Source organism: Gymnodraco acuticeps, unplaced genomic scaffold, assembly GCF_902827175.1.
Source record: "Gymnodraco acuticeps unplaced genomic scaffold, fGymAcu1.1, whole genome shotgun sequence".
NCBI lineage: Eukaryota > Metazoa > Chordata > Actinopteri > Perciformes > Bathydraconidae > Gymnodraco > Gymnodraco acuticeps.
This window is the reverse complement of record NW_022992103.1, coordinates 197,186-212,172: the sequence shown is the minus strand read 5'-3', so window position 1 is coordinate 212,172 and position 14,987 is coordinate 197,186. Positions and strand designations below refer to the sequence as shown.

The 14,987-nt window shown below is 41.0% G+C and overlaps 3 protein-coding genes across 4 annotated transcripts; all 3 read left to right on the top strand.

Moving 5' to 3' along the window:
• The first annotated feature begins 1,045 nt into the window (after positions 1-1,045).
• On the top strand, positions 1,046-2,906 carry LOC117537689 (THAP domain-containing protein 7-like). Its single transcript, XM_034203000.1, has 3 exons — positions 1,046-1,280; positions 2,562-2,709; positions 2,741-2,906. The coding sequence occupies exons 1-3, from the start codon at positions 1,076-1,078 to the stop codon at positions 2,856-2,858; spliced, it is 471 nt and encodes a 156-aa protein (XP_034058891.1). The 5' UTR covers positions 1,046-1,075; the 3' UTR covers positions 2,859-2,906.
• On the top strand, positions 2,902-4,745 carry LOC117537688. Of its 2 annotated transcripts, XM_034202999.1 has the most exons (4): positions 2,902-3,283; positions 3,383-3,557; positions 3,690-3,840; positions 4,712-4,745. In XM_034202999.1, exons 1-4 carry the CDS (start codon positions 2,916-2,918, stop codon positions 4,717-4,719), a joined length of 702 nt encoding a protein of 233 aa, XP_034058890.1. In that variant the 5' UTR covers positions 2,902-2,915; the 3' UTR covers positions 4,720-4,745. The 2 variants fall into 2 exon arrangements, with proteins under 2 accessions (XP_034058890.1, XP_034058889.1); XM_034202998.1 differs by lacking the exon at positions 4,712-4,745 and having other exon boundaries at positions 3,690-3,943.
• Positions 4,746-9,906: 5,161 nt separating this feature from the next.
• LOC117537680 (zinc finger BED domain-containing protein 1-like) lies at positions 9,907-11,238 on the top strand. Its single transcript, XM_034202987.1, has 4 exons — positions 9,907-10,379; positions 10,473-10,610; positions 10,689-10,760; positions 10,869-11,238. Exons 1-4 carry the CDS (start codon positions 10,203-10,205, stop codon positions 11,235-11,237), a joined length of 756 nt encoding a protein of 251 aa, XP_034058878.1. The 5' UTR covers positions 9,907-10,202; the 3' UTR covers position 11,238.
• The last annotated feature ends 3,749 nt before the right edge of the window (positions 11,239-14,987 follow it).

The window sequence follows — 14,987 nt, the reverse complement described above, 5'->3', positions numbered from 1 at the left end:
GTAAAGTGAAAAGTAATGTACACAATCTACAGAATAAAATATAGAATGAATTGAATGATGAATAAACAGTGAGGAGGGGTATGAATACACTAGATATCAGCCTGTGAGCAGTATGAACAGTAGTAACAGTGTGTATGAATATGCTAAGATATATAAAGTATGAAAACGGTAAGCAGTGCAAGTATAAAATATATAGATAGTTTGATTAGGACACATCCATAGGACCATACCGTTCACCAGCCCCCCCCCCATGTTTCCTATGCTGTATGCTGGGAACTCTTTGTTTAAAACTAATTGGCCATCGGAATGTGTGGAGTCACATTCCACAGCTCTCCCCCCCCCCCCCCCCCCCCCCCCCCCCTCCCCCTCCGGTGATCCCCCGCACACAGAGAGACACAGGGAGATCGCTCTTCTGGAGTGAAGAGAGCGGAAATAATGATATTGCAAGTTAGAAACGTAAAATGCATTTTGACAGACACTTGGGGGAAATATGCTGCATTTTGAATGTCCGATAGTCCACCATTAACACCTTAGTCCGTCTCGTCTCATCAACGACAAATCTCAACCTGTCGTTCAATGGACAGCTTCCCCCCCCCCCCCCCCATCTATGTATATACTCGCCATTTTAGACTCTGTTACTAACTGTATATTTGTAGACTTGGTATGTCCTTAATGTCCGGTTATGATGTATTAGAACGAAATCTAAAATGAAAATTGTAAACAAGCAATCTGTATGTAAAAAAACCACCTGTATGTAAATTGTAAATAAGCCATCTGTATGTCAAATTATGTCTTATATGTCTTAAATGACATGATGAATTGGAAATGGGGGACCCTGATGTAAACAAGACGAAAGTCTTTCTCTGGTCTGCATCCCCTTAACAATTGTATGTTTTGAGCTGTACTGTACTGTACCCAATATACAAGCTGTTAATAAACTTTTCAATCAATCAATCAATCAATCAAACGAAAACTAAATATACATTTCGTCATAGATACAGTCGGCAAGCGAGGGAACGCCCACAAAACGTCACATCCGGTTCGCGCTGAGGGGGAAAACAAACCGGCTTCCACAATGCCCAGGAGCTGCAGTGTGCCCTTTTGTACAACTAACAAGCTTAAAAATCCAAGTCTAAAATTTTATATTTTGCCCAACGGGAGCACAGAGCCCAGGAGAAGAACCCGGTGGCTTCAAGCGATCCGTCGGGAGGATGAGTTAGGCCACCTGTGGGATCCAAAATCCAAACATGTGTACGTCTGTAGTCAGCACTTCATTACAGGTATGACAACGTTATTCACACAATAAACAGTGTTAAATTTGTTTCGTAGTTAACATGAATGTTCAATTACTAGTTTTAAGAGAAGTTAACTAACTACTACGTTATGCAGGCTACCTTGCTTGAGTATACAAAAACACAGCTATGCTAACAACCAGTATTGTGCTAGTTACTGAAAACCCAGTAACTAGTTACCATTACTAGTTACTTCATGTCAAAAGTAACTCAGTTACTTTACTAGTTACTTACACCCAAAAGTAATGCGTTACTGTGAAAAGTAACGTTTTTGTTACTTGAAAAAAGGGGCTCCCATTAATGCCCTTATAGCCTTCATTTCAGTACTGTTATTGCATTGGAGAATAATACAATCTGTTGATCAACTTGACATGCATTATATGCAATCTGGATTGCATCGATATTAGCTGGCTTTCCATTTTTGTATATTCTTTCTCCAGGTAGTTGGAAAAAGTTTTCCGTCCCATATGCCGTGTGCCGCCCGGACATGCTATCATGCTAACTAGCTCCCTGAAAGCGGGTGACTCCACCGTAGCAATAGCCTGCATGTGTTCTACAACATACTGTGCAATGGCTGTATCGACTTTTCCCTGGCTAGCAGTCCCTTGGTTAAAATCCAGCCGCTGTTGCTTAGGTGGAGGTGGAGTGGCGTCGGCTGAGTCTCTGTGGTCTTAGCTACTAGCTTCGTCCCAGCATGTTGTTTTTGCAGATGTTTTTAAGATATTTGAATTACTGGTTTGGGGCAGTAGATAGGCTCTTTGACCCGCCAAGACACAACTTACATTTAACTAAAACGTTCTTTTCTTTGTGCTCGACAAAAGTGAAATAGTGAGAATATCTCCAGGTGGAGAAACTAGACTTGAGCTCCGCCGCCGCCATGATAGTCTTGTTAGTAAACAACACAAACACGCCCACAGCCCGTCTCCGCATGTGACACAGGAAGTATCTAAGTACATTTACTCAAGTACTGTACTTAAGTACAGTTCTCATCTCTGTTCGCCTGGCTGTTGACTATATACAAAAACTAACGCAGTAACGGAGTAACGCACCATGTAGTAACGGTAACTGAGTTACTGAATTTAAAAAGTAATGCGTTAGAGTACTAGTTACTGCCGAAAATAACGGCGTTACAGTAACGCGTTACTTGTAACGCGTTAGTCCCAACACTGCTAACAACACTGGTGGTAGCTTCCGAGCTTTCTGCAGTTAAAATGTATTTCACCCCCTTCTATCCCCTTCTCATTTCGTTTGTGAACTGTCTTGCCCTAGGCTTAAAAAACGAGGACATAGCCCACCCAGACTACACACCCTCGCTGTTCCCACATAAAAAGACAAAGTCTCCCAGGTCAGTACTTCAGAGGCTGGAGAGAAGGAGGAAGCGTGAGGGTGTTCAGTCTGCCCAACCAGAATCCCCAACATCAGAGGGCCCCAGCACCAGAATCCCCAACATCAGAAGCTCCCATACCTCTTCAGGAGTTAGAGAGAAAACAACTTTATGAAGAATTGTATAATTTAAGAAGAGAAAGAGATGAGGCCATGAAGGAGCGAGCTGAAGCCATCAGATAATTGGAGACGTTGAAAATGTCGGTAAACACTGAGAGAAAATGACACTAAATGTAAGTCATGACAGGCCTGTCATGGACAGTATTTGACACTCTTCATCAGTACCTGGTACAGTTTGTTAAGTCACAGAAAACATCCAAGATGTCAACACAAGACCAGCTCTTTATTACTCTGGTGAAACTGCGGCAGAACCCCTCAACCGATATGATGTGTGGAATATTTGACCTGGCACATAGCACTTTCCTGGATGTATTCTCCCGATGGTTGGATTTGATGTACGCCAACATTTCTTTTTTGATTAAATGGCCTGATGGAGAGTGTATCAGAAGCACAGTACCAGCAGAGGTTCTCTTCCAGTACCCTAGAGTGACTGCAATTATCGACTGCTTTGAGATCAGAATTGAACACTCAAAGAAGCTGAAAACAAGGTGAGATATTTTTCGGGTTTTTGTAATACTTACCTGGCTGTCTGTGTATATGTACACAATTTATAGATAAGTATTACTAACGACTGTCTCTTCTCACAGAGCTATCACCTACTCAAAATACAAAAACTGGACAACAGTGAAGTATTTCATTGCATGTCACCCATCTGGCTCAATCACATATCTCTCCAAAGGCTGGGGAGGGAGGGCTTCAGATGTGCATATTGTAAGGAACTCAGACTTCTTATCTCAGAAGTTCCACCATGCAGGAGATCAGGTAACAATTGAACTGTTTTTTTGTTTCTAATTTAAGTCTTATTTGTGAATTTATTATTTACCCATAGTTACTATTTTTGAGTTGCTGTTGAAGTAAAGTAGTGTTTTTAAGTATTTGTTATGTTTATTTCAGATTTTAGCCGACAGGGGCTTCACTTTGAAGGATGACTTTGCTGTTCTGGGTGCACAGCTCATCACACCGTCTTTCACGAGGGGCCGAAAACAACTGTCAGCCGAAGATGTTGCAAATTCTCGTGTGACTTCGAACATCAGAATTCACATTGGTAAGTATAGAGTCAGCAGTCAGATTCATACAGTATGTACATTTTAATGTTTTTGGTATTCAGAGTGTGCTGCATCATCAAATCACTGTTGCTACTTGCCGCTGACGTGGTTCACATTTCCCTAACTAAATTAATTACTGTAACAGTACAGATCCGGGTTAACAAGTGCTGAGACGTTATTCAATTAATCACATCAACGAGTACATGTGTAATCCCTACTTTGTAGGGTGTCTTCAGATAACATTTTATCTTAAAAACAAGTTATTCTATATTTAAATACATTGAACTGTTGTTCACATTTAGTGCAATATCAAGAGAACAGGATAACAGGAAGTTAACAGGGATCTTTCTTCACTTTAGCATGAAAAATAAACACTAATTATAGGACACAATGCACTGACGATATGATATAACGGTCAACTGTGCTACTCCTGTGAAACTCAAACATAACAATGTAGATAAACAGCATGTTAACAACAAATATGTGATCTGTGGTCTGCAGAGAGAGTCATTGGTGCCCTGAAGAGCCGGGTACCAACATTCTGGATGGCCCACTTCCTCTGCGCCTGGTGAAGAGACTGCAGGGTGAGAGACAGAAGAGAGAAGAGGCCATGATTGATAGGATTGTGCATGTCTGTGCAGCACTAATGAACCTGTCTGGCAGTGTCATGTACAACCGTTACAGAATCTGAGAGTAAGAACAAAATCAATGTGCAGTCATTTAATAATGAGCATCAGAGAACAATATTTTATGCAACTTTTTTATACAACAAAGAAGTCATTATTGTTCCAATTGTGCCATTTAACAGGTTCCAGTTGAGACATAATGGATCTTTCTAATCAAAACCACCTGTTGTTTGTCTTTCCACAGGTCCCTGAACTGATCTCAGTGCTGCTCTGCTGCTGCACACCCCTGTCACCCTGCCTCTGTTGCCTGACACTCTGCTTCTGTTGCCTGACGCTCTGCCTCTGATGCCTGACGCTCTGCCTCTGTCGCCTGACGCTCTGCCTCTGATGCCTGACGCTCTGCCTCTGTCGCCTGTCACCCTGCCTCTGTTGCCTGTCTGCCTCTGTTGCCTGACACTCTGCCTCTGTTGCCTGATGTTCTGCTGCCACTTGTGTTGCCTGATGGGTCACTCCCTGTGCTGCTTTCGACTGGACTGTGTTCTGCCTACTTAGCAGAAACATATACAGTGCTTATCATAAATGAGTACACCCCCTTTGAAAATAACACAAGAACAATTTGATCAACAATATCAACAATTATTATCTGATTAGTATCAAAGTCACAAGTATAGACAATATTGTACAGCCCATTATTCATTCTATTTGTAGCCTATGTATGTTTTCATGTTGTAAATAAATGCATAGGCTTTGTGATATTTGATTTTGTACATGTAGTCTATGTTGATACTGAATGAAATAGCTATAATATGCTTCAAAATGAATTGGTATAAATAAATATGTAACTCTGTCACAGTGACTTATTTGTTGCCATTTTTACACTGATAGGAAATTCAACCACCTACCTGTGCATCTTTCAGCTCCCGAAGTTTGTGTAGTATGTGTTGTGACCAAAATGTTTGCATCACATTAATGGCACCACTGATGAAGTCCTCATCTCTTTGTACTCTGAATATCAGGCAGGTCTGAGGAGTCCAAGTGATGAAGTCTGCATACATCCATTTGGTAACAAACATCTGCATTTGGACCTGTCAAATGCAATCAAATGCAATGCAATCATCATAACACTAATATGTACATTATAGACAGTATGCCATCTGTGGATAATTATCTTGGATAATTGCACAAAATGCTCCAGACTTATTAGAGGTGTGCAGGTATATGCAGGTGAAATATTGAAATACCTGAGTGAAATATGCATGACTTCTCTTTAAGCTTGTCAGACTTTCCAGATGTCCTCTTTTGTCCTCAAGCCACTGTTGATACCCAGTAGAGGTGTCTTGCCCCCACCTGTAAGGACACTTAGCCTCTATAACACCCCTCACCACAGCAGTCACAGGAAACATAGCCATCACATGAAACCCCCAGGTATGGCATAGTTTGGCAGATGCGGAAGCCAGCCTTTGCGGCTTCTCTGTCACCCTCCAGGATGGCTTTACATCACATCGGAACAGGTAGGTATCCGATGAAGGTAGTTTATGATGGAGCACAACTCCAACAAAGCCACTTGATAAAAAAGTTGTGTGCCTCCAGGGACCGATAGTTCTTTAGGCGTGTGTGTGTAAATCCCTGCGTGATAACGTACCGAGTCGTCTGCAAACATTGCAAACAGACTAAGTTCTACAACACCCAGTTGTCTTTGTGTATTTTGTGAATGAAGCGCCATCTCATGGTTAAATCCTGTAATTGAACAAATGGGGAAATTGGGCAACGCCCTCTAGCAATTTGGCAACACCCCCAGCCACTGGCATCCGCTGGGCTTTTGACTGGGACACACCCATGTGAGTCCGATCTGGAGTGCTACATCTGTACAGTCCTCCCTAGAATCCTTGAATCAAGACAAGACTCTCCGAATTAGAAAATATAGAAGTTATATCCAAACCTGTGAAACACAGCCTGACAGGAACACAACTTGGTGATGCAGAGGAAAAAGGAAATAATTATATAAGAGACAAAATGTCATATATTCAGAATCTGACCTTTTCCCGTATTAATAAGCAGGAACAAAAATAGAACATGCTGCAGATCGGATGAAACCTGGTTCTGTGTATCGTAAGTGGGAAGTGAAGTTTCAAGACTTCCAGGTGCAAAGAAATGTTCGTACTGCTTGGGGATACAATTAAAAAGGTGTAACATACAACCCAGTTTGGTTTCAACTTATTTCCAGTATCAGCTTCTCTTAAAAACATATTTTGATTAACTACTTTTATGATACAACAGAAAAAGGTTTCAAAATTAACTGCCTGTCCCATATGTTAACACCCCTGACCAAAGGATTTAAATTAACGTTGAGTTATAAAATGGCCATGGTTCATGCAAGGGTGGCCAATTATATATTGACCCCACCCCCAATTGATACCTTAGGAAGGAACTTCTCAGTTGTGTAGTCAATTGATGGCTTAGTTTGAAGATGGGTGTGTTCAGAGCAAAGATTCCAGGCATAGGCAGTGACCTGATTTGGCGTCTTTGCCTCAAATGTTAGACTGCAAGCTATTCTTAAATTAGCCTCTTGTTTGGCTGCAAATCCAGCGAGTCCACACTTCCTGGATTATATCGCTAAAGCCAGAATGGCCTTGATGCCATTGGGCCCAAAAATACATTTCTCGTTGACTAACATTTGGAGACGTTTTTGTCACGATCTGTCTGTGTTTTGTTTTGTCTTGTCTTTTTCTGTCTTTGGTTTCCTGTTTTATTTTGATAAGTGTTCACCCCCTGTCTTGCCTGTGGCTTTCTGTCTGTGTTCCCTTCTGTCTGATTACCCGATTGTGTTCACCTTGTTCCCCTTGTGTTTTCTCCTCCCTCCTCACCTGTCTCTTGTTTCGTTGATTAGTCTTGTGTGTATTTAAGTTCTGTTTTTTCTGTCTGTCATTGTTGGTTTGCCTCTCTCCATTGTTGACAACGAGGACTTCAGGCACTTCCTCCATGTCTTATGGCACGTTTCCACTGCAGCGCGGAGCTCGCTTTAAGCGTGCCGAGCCATGCGGGGCCCGTTTTTGGTTGTGTTTCCACTTGGCCTAGTACCGGCTAGCGGGTCCTAATTCACAGTTTTTCTGGCCCCATAAAATCGTGGTTCTAGGGCCAGGAACAACCAGGCTGAGTCGGGCTGAGTATGCTAAACTAGAGAGAGAATCGCTGACAAGGGGGCTACAACTACAACAAGATGAACATATTTGACCATGATTTAAATGTAATACACGTTTCAAAATGATGCCAAAGTAACAACATACTGATACCGGTTAGTAAAAAACCATGAATTAATGCTTTGACAAGTCTGCAGACAGACGGCAGGCGAAAAACCTTTTTAAAATGCGTGTTTTCTAATGGAGATTGGCTAAGCTAACGTTGTATATGCTCCGACCGTCCACACTCACAACAACGGCCTATACAGACATAAATAAACCAGCGACTGTATTCGCCATGACACAGCCAGTCTGTGGTTTGTACTTGTTTAACTTTTGTCTAGTTTCTGAACAGATATGAGGAGCTGTGAGCTCTAACAGCCAACGGCTGTGTTGTTTTCCTGGGGCTCTCATTGAAGATTACTTCACGGCTCCGCCTACACTGCGTTACTATAGATACTACCCCAGTTCCTAAACTGTAATGGAAATGCGCCATAAAGTGAGCCAGTCCTAACGAGGCCTAGCCATAAAGAGCGAGGCCGTGTAGTGGAAATGCACCATTAGACCCTCAATACAGGCCAATAGCAAGATCAACCATCTCCTCTGTGACCATTACAGTGTCTTATTAAGGACAAGATCAACTTTATTATAACTGACAATGCATCCAACATGCGAAAAGCATTCCAGGCCAGCTTTCCACCAGAGGAGGCTACAGTGCTGTGTGAGGAAGAGACTAATGATCCAGGCACATTAGAGGAGGAGGAGGAAGGGGAAATATGGCAAGACCTGACGACAGAGGATCAACAGGCAGTTACTGCTGCTCTGGATCAGAACTGCAAGATGGAGAGACTGTCATGCTTCACGCATATACTGCAGTTGGTGATAAAAGATGGTCTGAAAGAAGTAGGCTGTCAGGTACACTAGCCAAGCTATCCCGCACAGCCAGCCTCCTCCATAGTAGCACCTAATTTAAAGACCGCTTTGAGTCCTGCTTTGGGGATGCCACAATTCCATCAGCAAATTCCACACGATGGAATTCAACTTTACCTCCTAGGGCCTGGCGTACACATCACATTTGTGGTCATATGACCACAGTCGTTAATTCTGCTGAACTGGGGCTTCATGGCCACGTATGTGGGCACTTACACTGCCATCTGGTGGTGTCAGAAGAGTACAACACACTACGGTACAAATTCAAAATGGCGGCAAACACAAGGGATAATTCAAATGGCAGCTCCAAATACAAACCTCGACAAGGTAAGAAGTCCTATCATATTTCAAGGCTTTTTCTGATTTAGATATTTATCAAAGCATTGTACGTTTGTCATGACATGCAATTTGGAATGCCGTTAAACATGATGTACGTATGTGTACATAGGGACTTAGGTTGGTCTAAAATGCTAATATGTTAGTAAAAATGTGTACAAGTAAAATAACTTATAGCTAACTCTGGTGCAGCTAAAAAGCTGTACATTGTCCCGATGAAATAAATAACAATTAAATAACTAAATACATACAGTGGGGCAAAAAAGTATTTAGTCAGCCACCAATTGTGCAAGTTCTCCCACTTAAAAAGATGAGAGGCCTGTAATTTTCATCCTAGGTACACTTCAACTATGAGAGACAGAATGGGGGGGAAATAATCCAGGAAATCACATTGTAGGATCTTTAATGAATTAATTGGTAAATTCCTCGGTAAAATAAGTATTTGGTCACCTACAAACAAACAACATTTCTGGCTCTCACAGACCTGTAACTTCTTTAAGAGCCTCCTCTGTCCTCCACTCATTAACTGTATTAATGGCACTTGTTTGAACTCGTTATCAGTATAACAGACACCTGTCCACAACCTCAAACAGTCACACTCCAAACTCCACTATGGCCAAGACCAAAGAGCTGTCAAAGGACACCAGAAACAAAATTGTAGACTTGCACCAGGCTGGGAAGTCTGAATCTGCAATAGGTAAGCAGCTTGGTGTGAAGAAATGAACTGTGGGAGCAATTATTAGAAAATGGAAGACATACAAGACCACTGATAATCTCCCTCGATCTGGGGCTCCACGCAAGATCTCACCCCGTGGGGTCAAAATGATCACAAGAACGGTGAGCAAAAATCCAAGAACCACACGGGGGGACCTAGTCAATGACTTGCAGAGAGCTGGGACCAAAGTAACAAAGGCTACCATCAGAAACACACTACGCCGCCAGAGACTCAAATCCTGCAGTGTCCCCCTGCTCATGACTCATACAAAACACTAATACTTCATTATCAGGGAAGTGATTGTCTAGCCACCAGAACTAGTGCAGAGAGCTGTCACTATAAGCATGTGGTAATGCAAATGTAGATGACTTAAAAAGTAGCTAGCAATGTAAACTATACTGATTAGTGTGGATAAGTGATGGATTTAAAGAGGAGCAGTTCCCTTGTCAAACAGCATTGTTTTTGTTTAAAATGTAATATTTTTAACTTATAGTTAATAATACAAATATTCTTTATCACTCAGACTTGCCCGGTTCACTGACGAAGACCTCAGGCGGGCAGAGGACTTCATCAGACTGATGAGGGTTATGTACACGTCCACCCTCTGCGTTTCTTCGGAAAAGAACCCGACATCTGGACAGATTCTGCCCATTCTCAAAAAGCTTGAGATGCATTTTACTGTTACTGATGGGGACACAGTATTTGTGTCCTACCTTAAAAAGCAAGTTTGGGGAAATCTGTCAAAGCGTTACCAGGTAAAATAACTGAGGCTATAAAGAAGTTAATGAAGAATACATTAAATAATTATATTCATGACTTAATCCTACATTTTCAATAATTGTGTTCAGAGTGATGAAATCAGGAGCTTTCTGGAAGAGGCTACTGCTTTGGACCCACGCTTCAAACAAAAGATGGACGATAATGCTGTTGTCTGGGACCGGATCAAGGGGAAGTTCCTGGCCAAAAATCTGACCGACTCTGAGAAGGTGAAATGTTATTCATGAACAAATAATGTCTCCTCAATCATTAAAATCTTTGATCATAATGCCAATTGTTATCTGTAGTCAACAGATCTAGACTGTGGAGGAGATGGTGACGAGAACATGGAAGGAATGGAGAGTGAGGCAGAGGAGAATGTAAGTGTATGTTTGCAAAAAATATATATATGCAAGGTTTCTTAATCATGATCTATGCTTTGAATGGAAGTTTCCTTTTGTGTGATATGCTGTTATTTATTCATTTAGCAAATGCATCCCTGCAAAACCCCCAAAATGACCCCATTGGAGGAGCTGTTTGCTGATGAGGATGCCCAAAAGGTGACACCACAGCAGAATTCCATGTCCATCCAGGACCAGGTAGAGAAGGAGCTGCACATGTACAAGGCTATACCACGCATAGTTACTTCTGATGACGCTGCGGCCTGGTGGTGGAACATGAGAACAACCTATCCTTGCCTGTCAGACATGGCCTTCTCATATTTATGTGTCCAGGCTTCCTCTACACCCAGTGAACGTGTTTTCTCGACTGCTGGTGACACAATCTGTGCTGAACGCTCACGCATACTGCCTGAGAAGGCAGATATGCTTGTTTTCCTCAACAAGAACTGTTTTTAAATGGGGGGGGGGGTTTCCTTTAAAAGTTGGACTGTTGCTGTGTTGTAGCTTCAGTGGTTCTCAGGTTACAGTTACATAGCAGTGAATATAAACAGACTGATTCATGTGAATATTACTGTAAACTAACCTATGTAAAAGTTTCTCAAATAAATGTTGTTTTTTTGGTGGAAGAAGCATGTAAAAAAAATGGTACCTTGCCCCTCAAAGAATCGGAATTGAGAACTGTTAAGAATCGGAATCGAAAACTAGAATCGGAATCGTGGAAATTCAAACGATACCCAACCCTAGCCATATAAAGTATATAAATATATATATTTTTTTCAAAATACCAAACAGATCCTGCATTTTAGCCATGCCTCATTTCGCTCTATTTGCTCTTTCCAGCCCTGTTTTTGCAAGTGTCTCGGAGGTTGTGGCAAAATACATCTGGTGTCCGTTATCACACATTCTTGCATAGCTTTCCCCCACCCCCATCCTGCAACTTTCCAGAGACTTGAGTTGTGTCTAAAGAATATTCCCTTGCTTCACAAAGATAATACATATTAATAATCTCATATTTATATAATAATAATATTATAATAATATAATAATCTCATATTTCCAGCTTCTGGTTACACAGACAGTATTATGAATACAAAGTAATTAAACACACACATCTACTATTCAAAGTATGTAGACTTCACTGACATGTTGGAGATCTTAACAAGAAGGTACTCTCATCCACCTAGCCCCCTGTCCTGCATAACTACACCTCCCCCACAGAGTAATACAAACCTGTTTACGCCAACCACCCCACAATGTTCATAGCAATTTTAGTCCTCACATTTATGAAAGAATAAAACAGAGAAATCAATATAAAACACAAACACAGGTATTGTTTGAGCAGTCTTCACATAGCTGCTCCAATAGTCTTATATCTGGGGGAAATCCCCTTGTTATTTGCACAGACTTTCTGAAAAACACTTAACGGGTAATCTTTTCACTCACAAATAGCCAAAAAAACACCCTTTTGATTATATGTAAAAGTGGAAGAAAAAGACTATTGCGCTAATCTACTTTTTAAGAAAAAGGGAACATTTGTTGAATATAAAAAACCTCTATATATTTAAGAGGAAAAATGTACTTTGTTCCTTCAACTATTAACACACAGGAATGTATAAAACCACACATATATTAGTGATAACATGATGCAACACACCTCTTATATATCAAGTGTCATTAAAATGAATATACCAAAAATACGCTGTATACATTTTTCACTTCAAGCTTTCAAGTTACTTCAATTTACGCACACACCCTATGTTGTTAAAAATTGCATTCTAATAGCGGGATTTGACGGTTTTAGGTAGGCCTATACAATAACCTCTGGCGGTTCTAGTGTTAAGGTAATTAGGTACAGTAGAAGCCCTTTTTTATCAGTAACGAGTTTAGCAGTTGAACATAAAAGTCAACTAACTGAGGGTCACTTGCAATGACGGTGTTGTGTCTAACTGTAAACTTGTCACTCAGAGTAACCTACAGTTAATTTAGCTGCTGGAGAAGAACGGGGAGGGGGGGAGAGAGCTGTGGTTGATGGGCCATTAGTTGTGTAAATACACAGCTGAGAGCTGCCGTTTCATTCAGACTGTTTAAAAAACGGTAACAACGGACTATTTTTCTTAGCGGATGCATGTCAATTTAAATCAATACATACAACTATTTTTTAAATCAATAAAAACATTTTCTAAATCCATAAAAGCATTTCAATTAATATTGGGAGTCATGTCGTTATTTTGTTGAGAATGTGGCCATGTAATAAGCGGGACAATTTGAAGTGACTTGTTCCTTATGGGGAAAATAACACCCTTCATGCAGCTCAAGATCCCTCCGCTACGCGTTGGGATCCTGATCTGCCGACGAGGCTCCATTAAAATATAAATATTTTTAGTGAATTACTGAGTTTAGGCACGTTAATAACGTTTTAATGAAGTTGAATACAGTATATTCATATGTGTCAGTGATTTCATGTCAATTCGGCGAACATAAACATAAATGATCGTGGTGAAGATGATGATTAAATTAGGATTAAAAATGGAGAGCCGGGCTGCATTTCCTCCCGTTCGTCGTTTCGACTAAACAACATTATTTTGTTAAATAAGAACATGGTGATGTTTTGTAAATTATTACATGTCTCTTATTTAGCACAGAGTATGATATCCATGACATATGGATCTTAAAAAAGTTCCGCTGTACATCCAGCGTACTGTTACTCGACTTTATTTCACATGAGCTCCAGTGTGGAACCCCACTGCAGGGGTGGGCGGATCGATCCCAAAATATCGATACCTCCGATATTACGTTACGTTTCAAAATATCGATACTAGAGCCAATAGGATCGATACTGTTATACTTTTTTTCTCGTCTCCTCTACTCGTCAATTTCTTCAAAAAACTATGTGCAGACGAACACAAGTATAGGCCTATGCTCTTTTCTTCTCTCTCCACTGCTGTCCTCTTCTCCTCGAGGCTCCCTGCCTGAACGCCGATTATCAAGCTGACTGACAGCAGCCAGCAGGGCAGGACAGCAGCAGCCAGCGACTCGCGAGTGCAACACAAACACGCGCATGATGGCTGAGAGAAAGAGCAGCGTTGTGTGGAGCAATTTCACAACTGGCCATTAAAACTTAGCGAACTGTGATGTGTGCAAGAAGACAGTTCGCTACTTTGGCCACTTTGTATTGTTATTTTTCATGTTTGCACTTTAAATTTGCAAAAGTAAAACGTGTATTTGTCTATAAAAACTGTCCTGTCTTTATTCATGAAAATGAATTCAGATTTAGTCTATTTATGATGATTTCAGTTCAAAAATCATGTCATGCAGCTCTCCCCTATATGAAAGTACATAAGACGCTTTTCATTAAAAAAAAAGTATCGGTATCGGCGATACTGGCCCCTGAAATACTTGGTATCGGATCGAATCCAGATTTTGTGGTATCGCCCACCCCTACACTGCACCCCCTGGTGGATCAATGATCCATTGCAGCTGGCTTCATAATAATTACATGTATTTATCACGGGGGAGGTCTCTCTCAAGTCAAGCTGGAGGTTTTCCCTTGAGCGAGGGCAGATCACGTACCAATCACGGCCCTCGCGTTTCAAACTGTCTGAAATGAAGCGCTACATCTGTAAGTTAGTTCTGTGATCCGACAACAGTGAAGGCTTCAGGGGAATCTACTCGCAGAGGTGGAGCTGTAAACACACAGCGGACAGGTTTTACAGGGTTTGGAGGTAGAGAAAAGTGCTTCAAAACACACATTGAGCCTCCGGGCCCTTTATAGTTTGTAGGTCGTTTAAAACACTGGACACATGACTCTGATATCATAAATGTCACGCAGAGCCTGAAATGTATCTAAAAAGGGCAAAGAAGAACAATCTATTGTCACTTCACAATCTCACAACATCTTATCCGCGTCAGCCAACAATATCAACATTGTCTCTCGTGTGTTCATTGTTCACTATTTTTTGTTGAATGATAAGTTACCCAAAAGTAGTACGAAATGATGTTATTTTAAGACCGTTTAAGGCTCTGACATCATTTTACTATAATAGCAACACAACCTTTCAAAGACTAAGTGAACTTAGAACACATTTAAATATAATCATACATTAATTGCAACAGATCCAAGAATAAAATATACACATATTTAGGGAACATCTGTGTACCGTAGTTTCAATTGTTTTTCTTTCTTGAATAATAAAAGTTAGTTGTTTT

Excerpts from the sequence above, each read along its gene's own strand:
- LOC117537689 (XM_034203000.1), top strand. The coding sequence starts at position 1,076 with ATGCCCAGGAGCTGCAGTGTGCCCTTTTGTACAACTAACAAGCTTAAA. Across the intron at positions 1,281-2,561 it reads TAGTCAGCACTTCATTACAG|GCTTAAAAAACGAGGACATA; the intron begins GTATGACAACGT and ends GTCTTGCCCTAG. Across the intron at positions 2,710-2,740 it reads GCCCAACCAGAATCCCCAAC|ATCAGAAGCTCCCATACCTC; the intron begins ATCAGAGGGCCC and ends AGAATCCCCAAC.
- LOC117537688 (XM_034202998.1), top strand. The coding sequence starts at position 2,916 with ATGACAGGCCTGTCATGGACAGTATTTGACACTCTTCATCAGTACCTG. Across the intron at positions 3,284-3,382 it reads TCAAAGAAGCTGAAAACAAG|AGCTATCACCTACTCAAAAT; the intron begins GTGAGATATTTT and ends CTCTTCTCACAG. Across the intron at positions 3,558-3,689 it reads TCCACCATGCAGGAGATCAG|ATTTTAGCCGACAGGGGCTT; the intron begins GTAACAATTGAA and ends TGTTTATTTCAG.
- LOC117537680 (XM_034202987.1), top strand. The coding sequence starts at position 10,203 with ATGAGGGTTATGTACACGTCCACCCTCTGCGTTTCTTCGGAAAAGAAC. Across the intron at positions 10,380-10,472 it reads ATCTGTCAAAGCGTTACCAG|AGTGATGAAATCAGGAGCTT; the intron begins GTAAAATAACTG and ends AATTGTGTTCAG. Across the intron at positions 10,611-10,688 it reads ATCTGACCGACTCTGAGAAG|TCAACAGATCTAGACTGTGG; the intron begins GTGAAATGTTAT and ends TGTTATCTGTAG.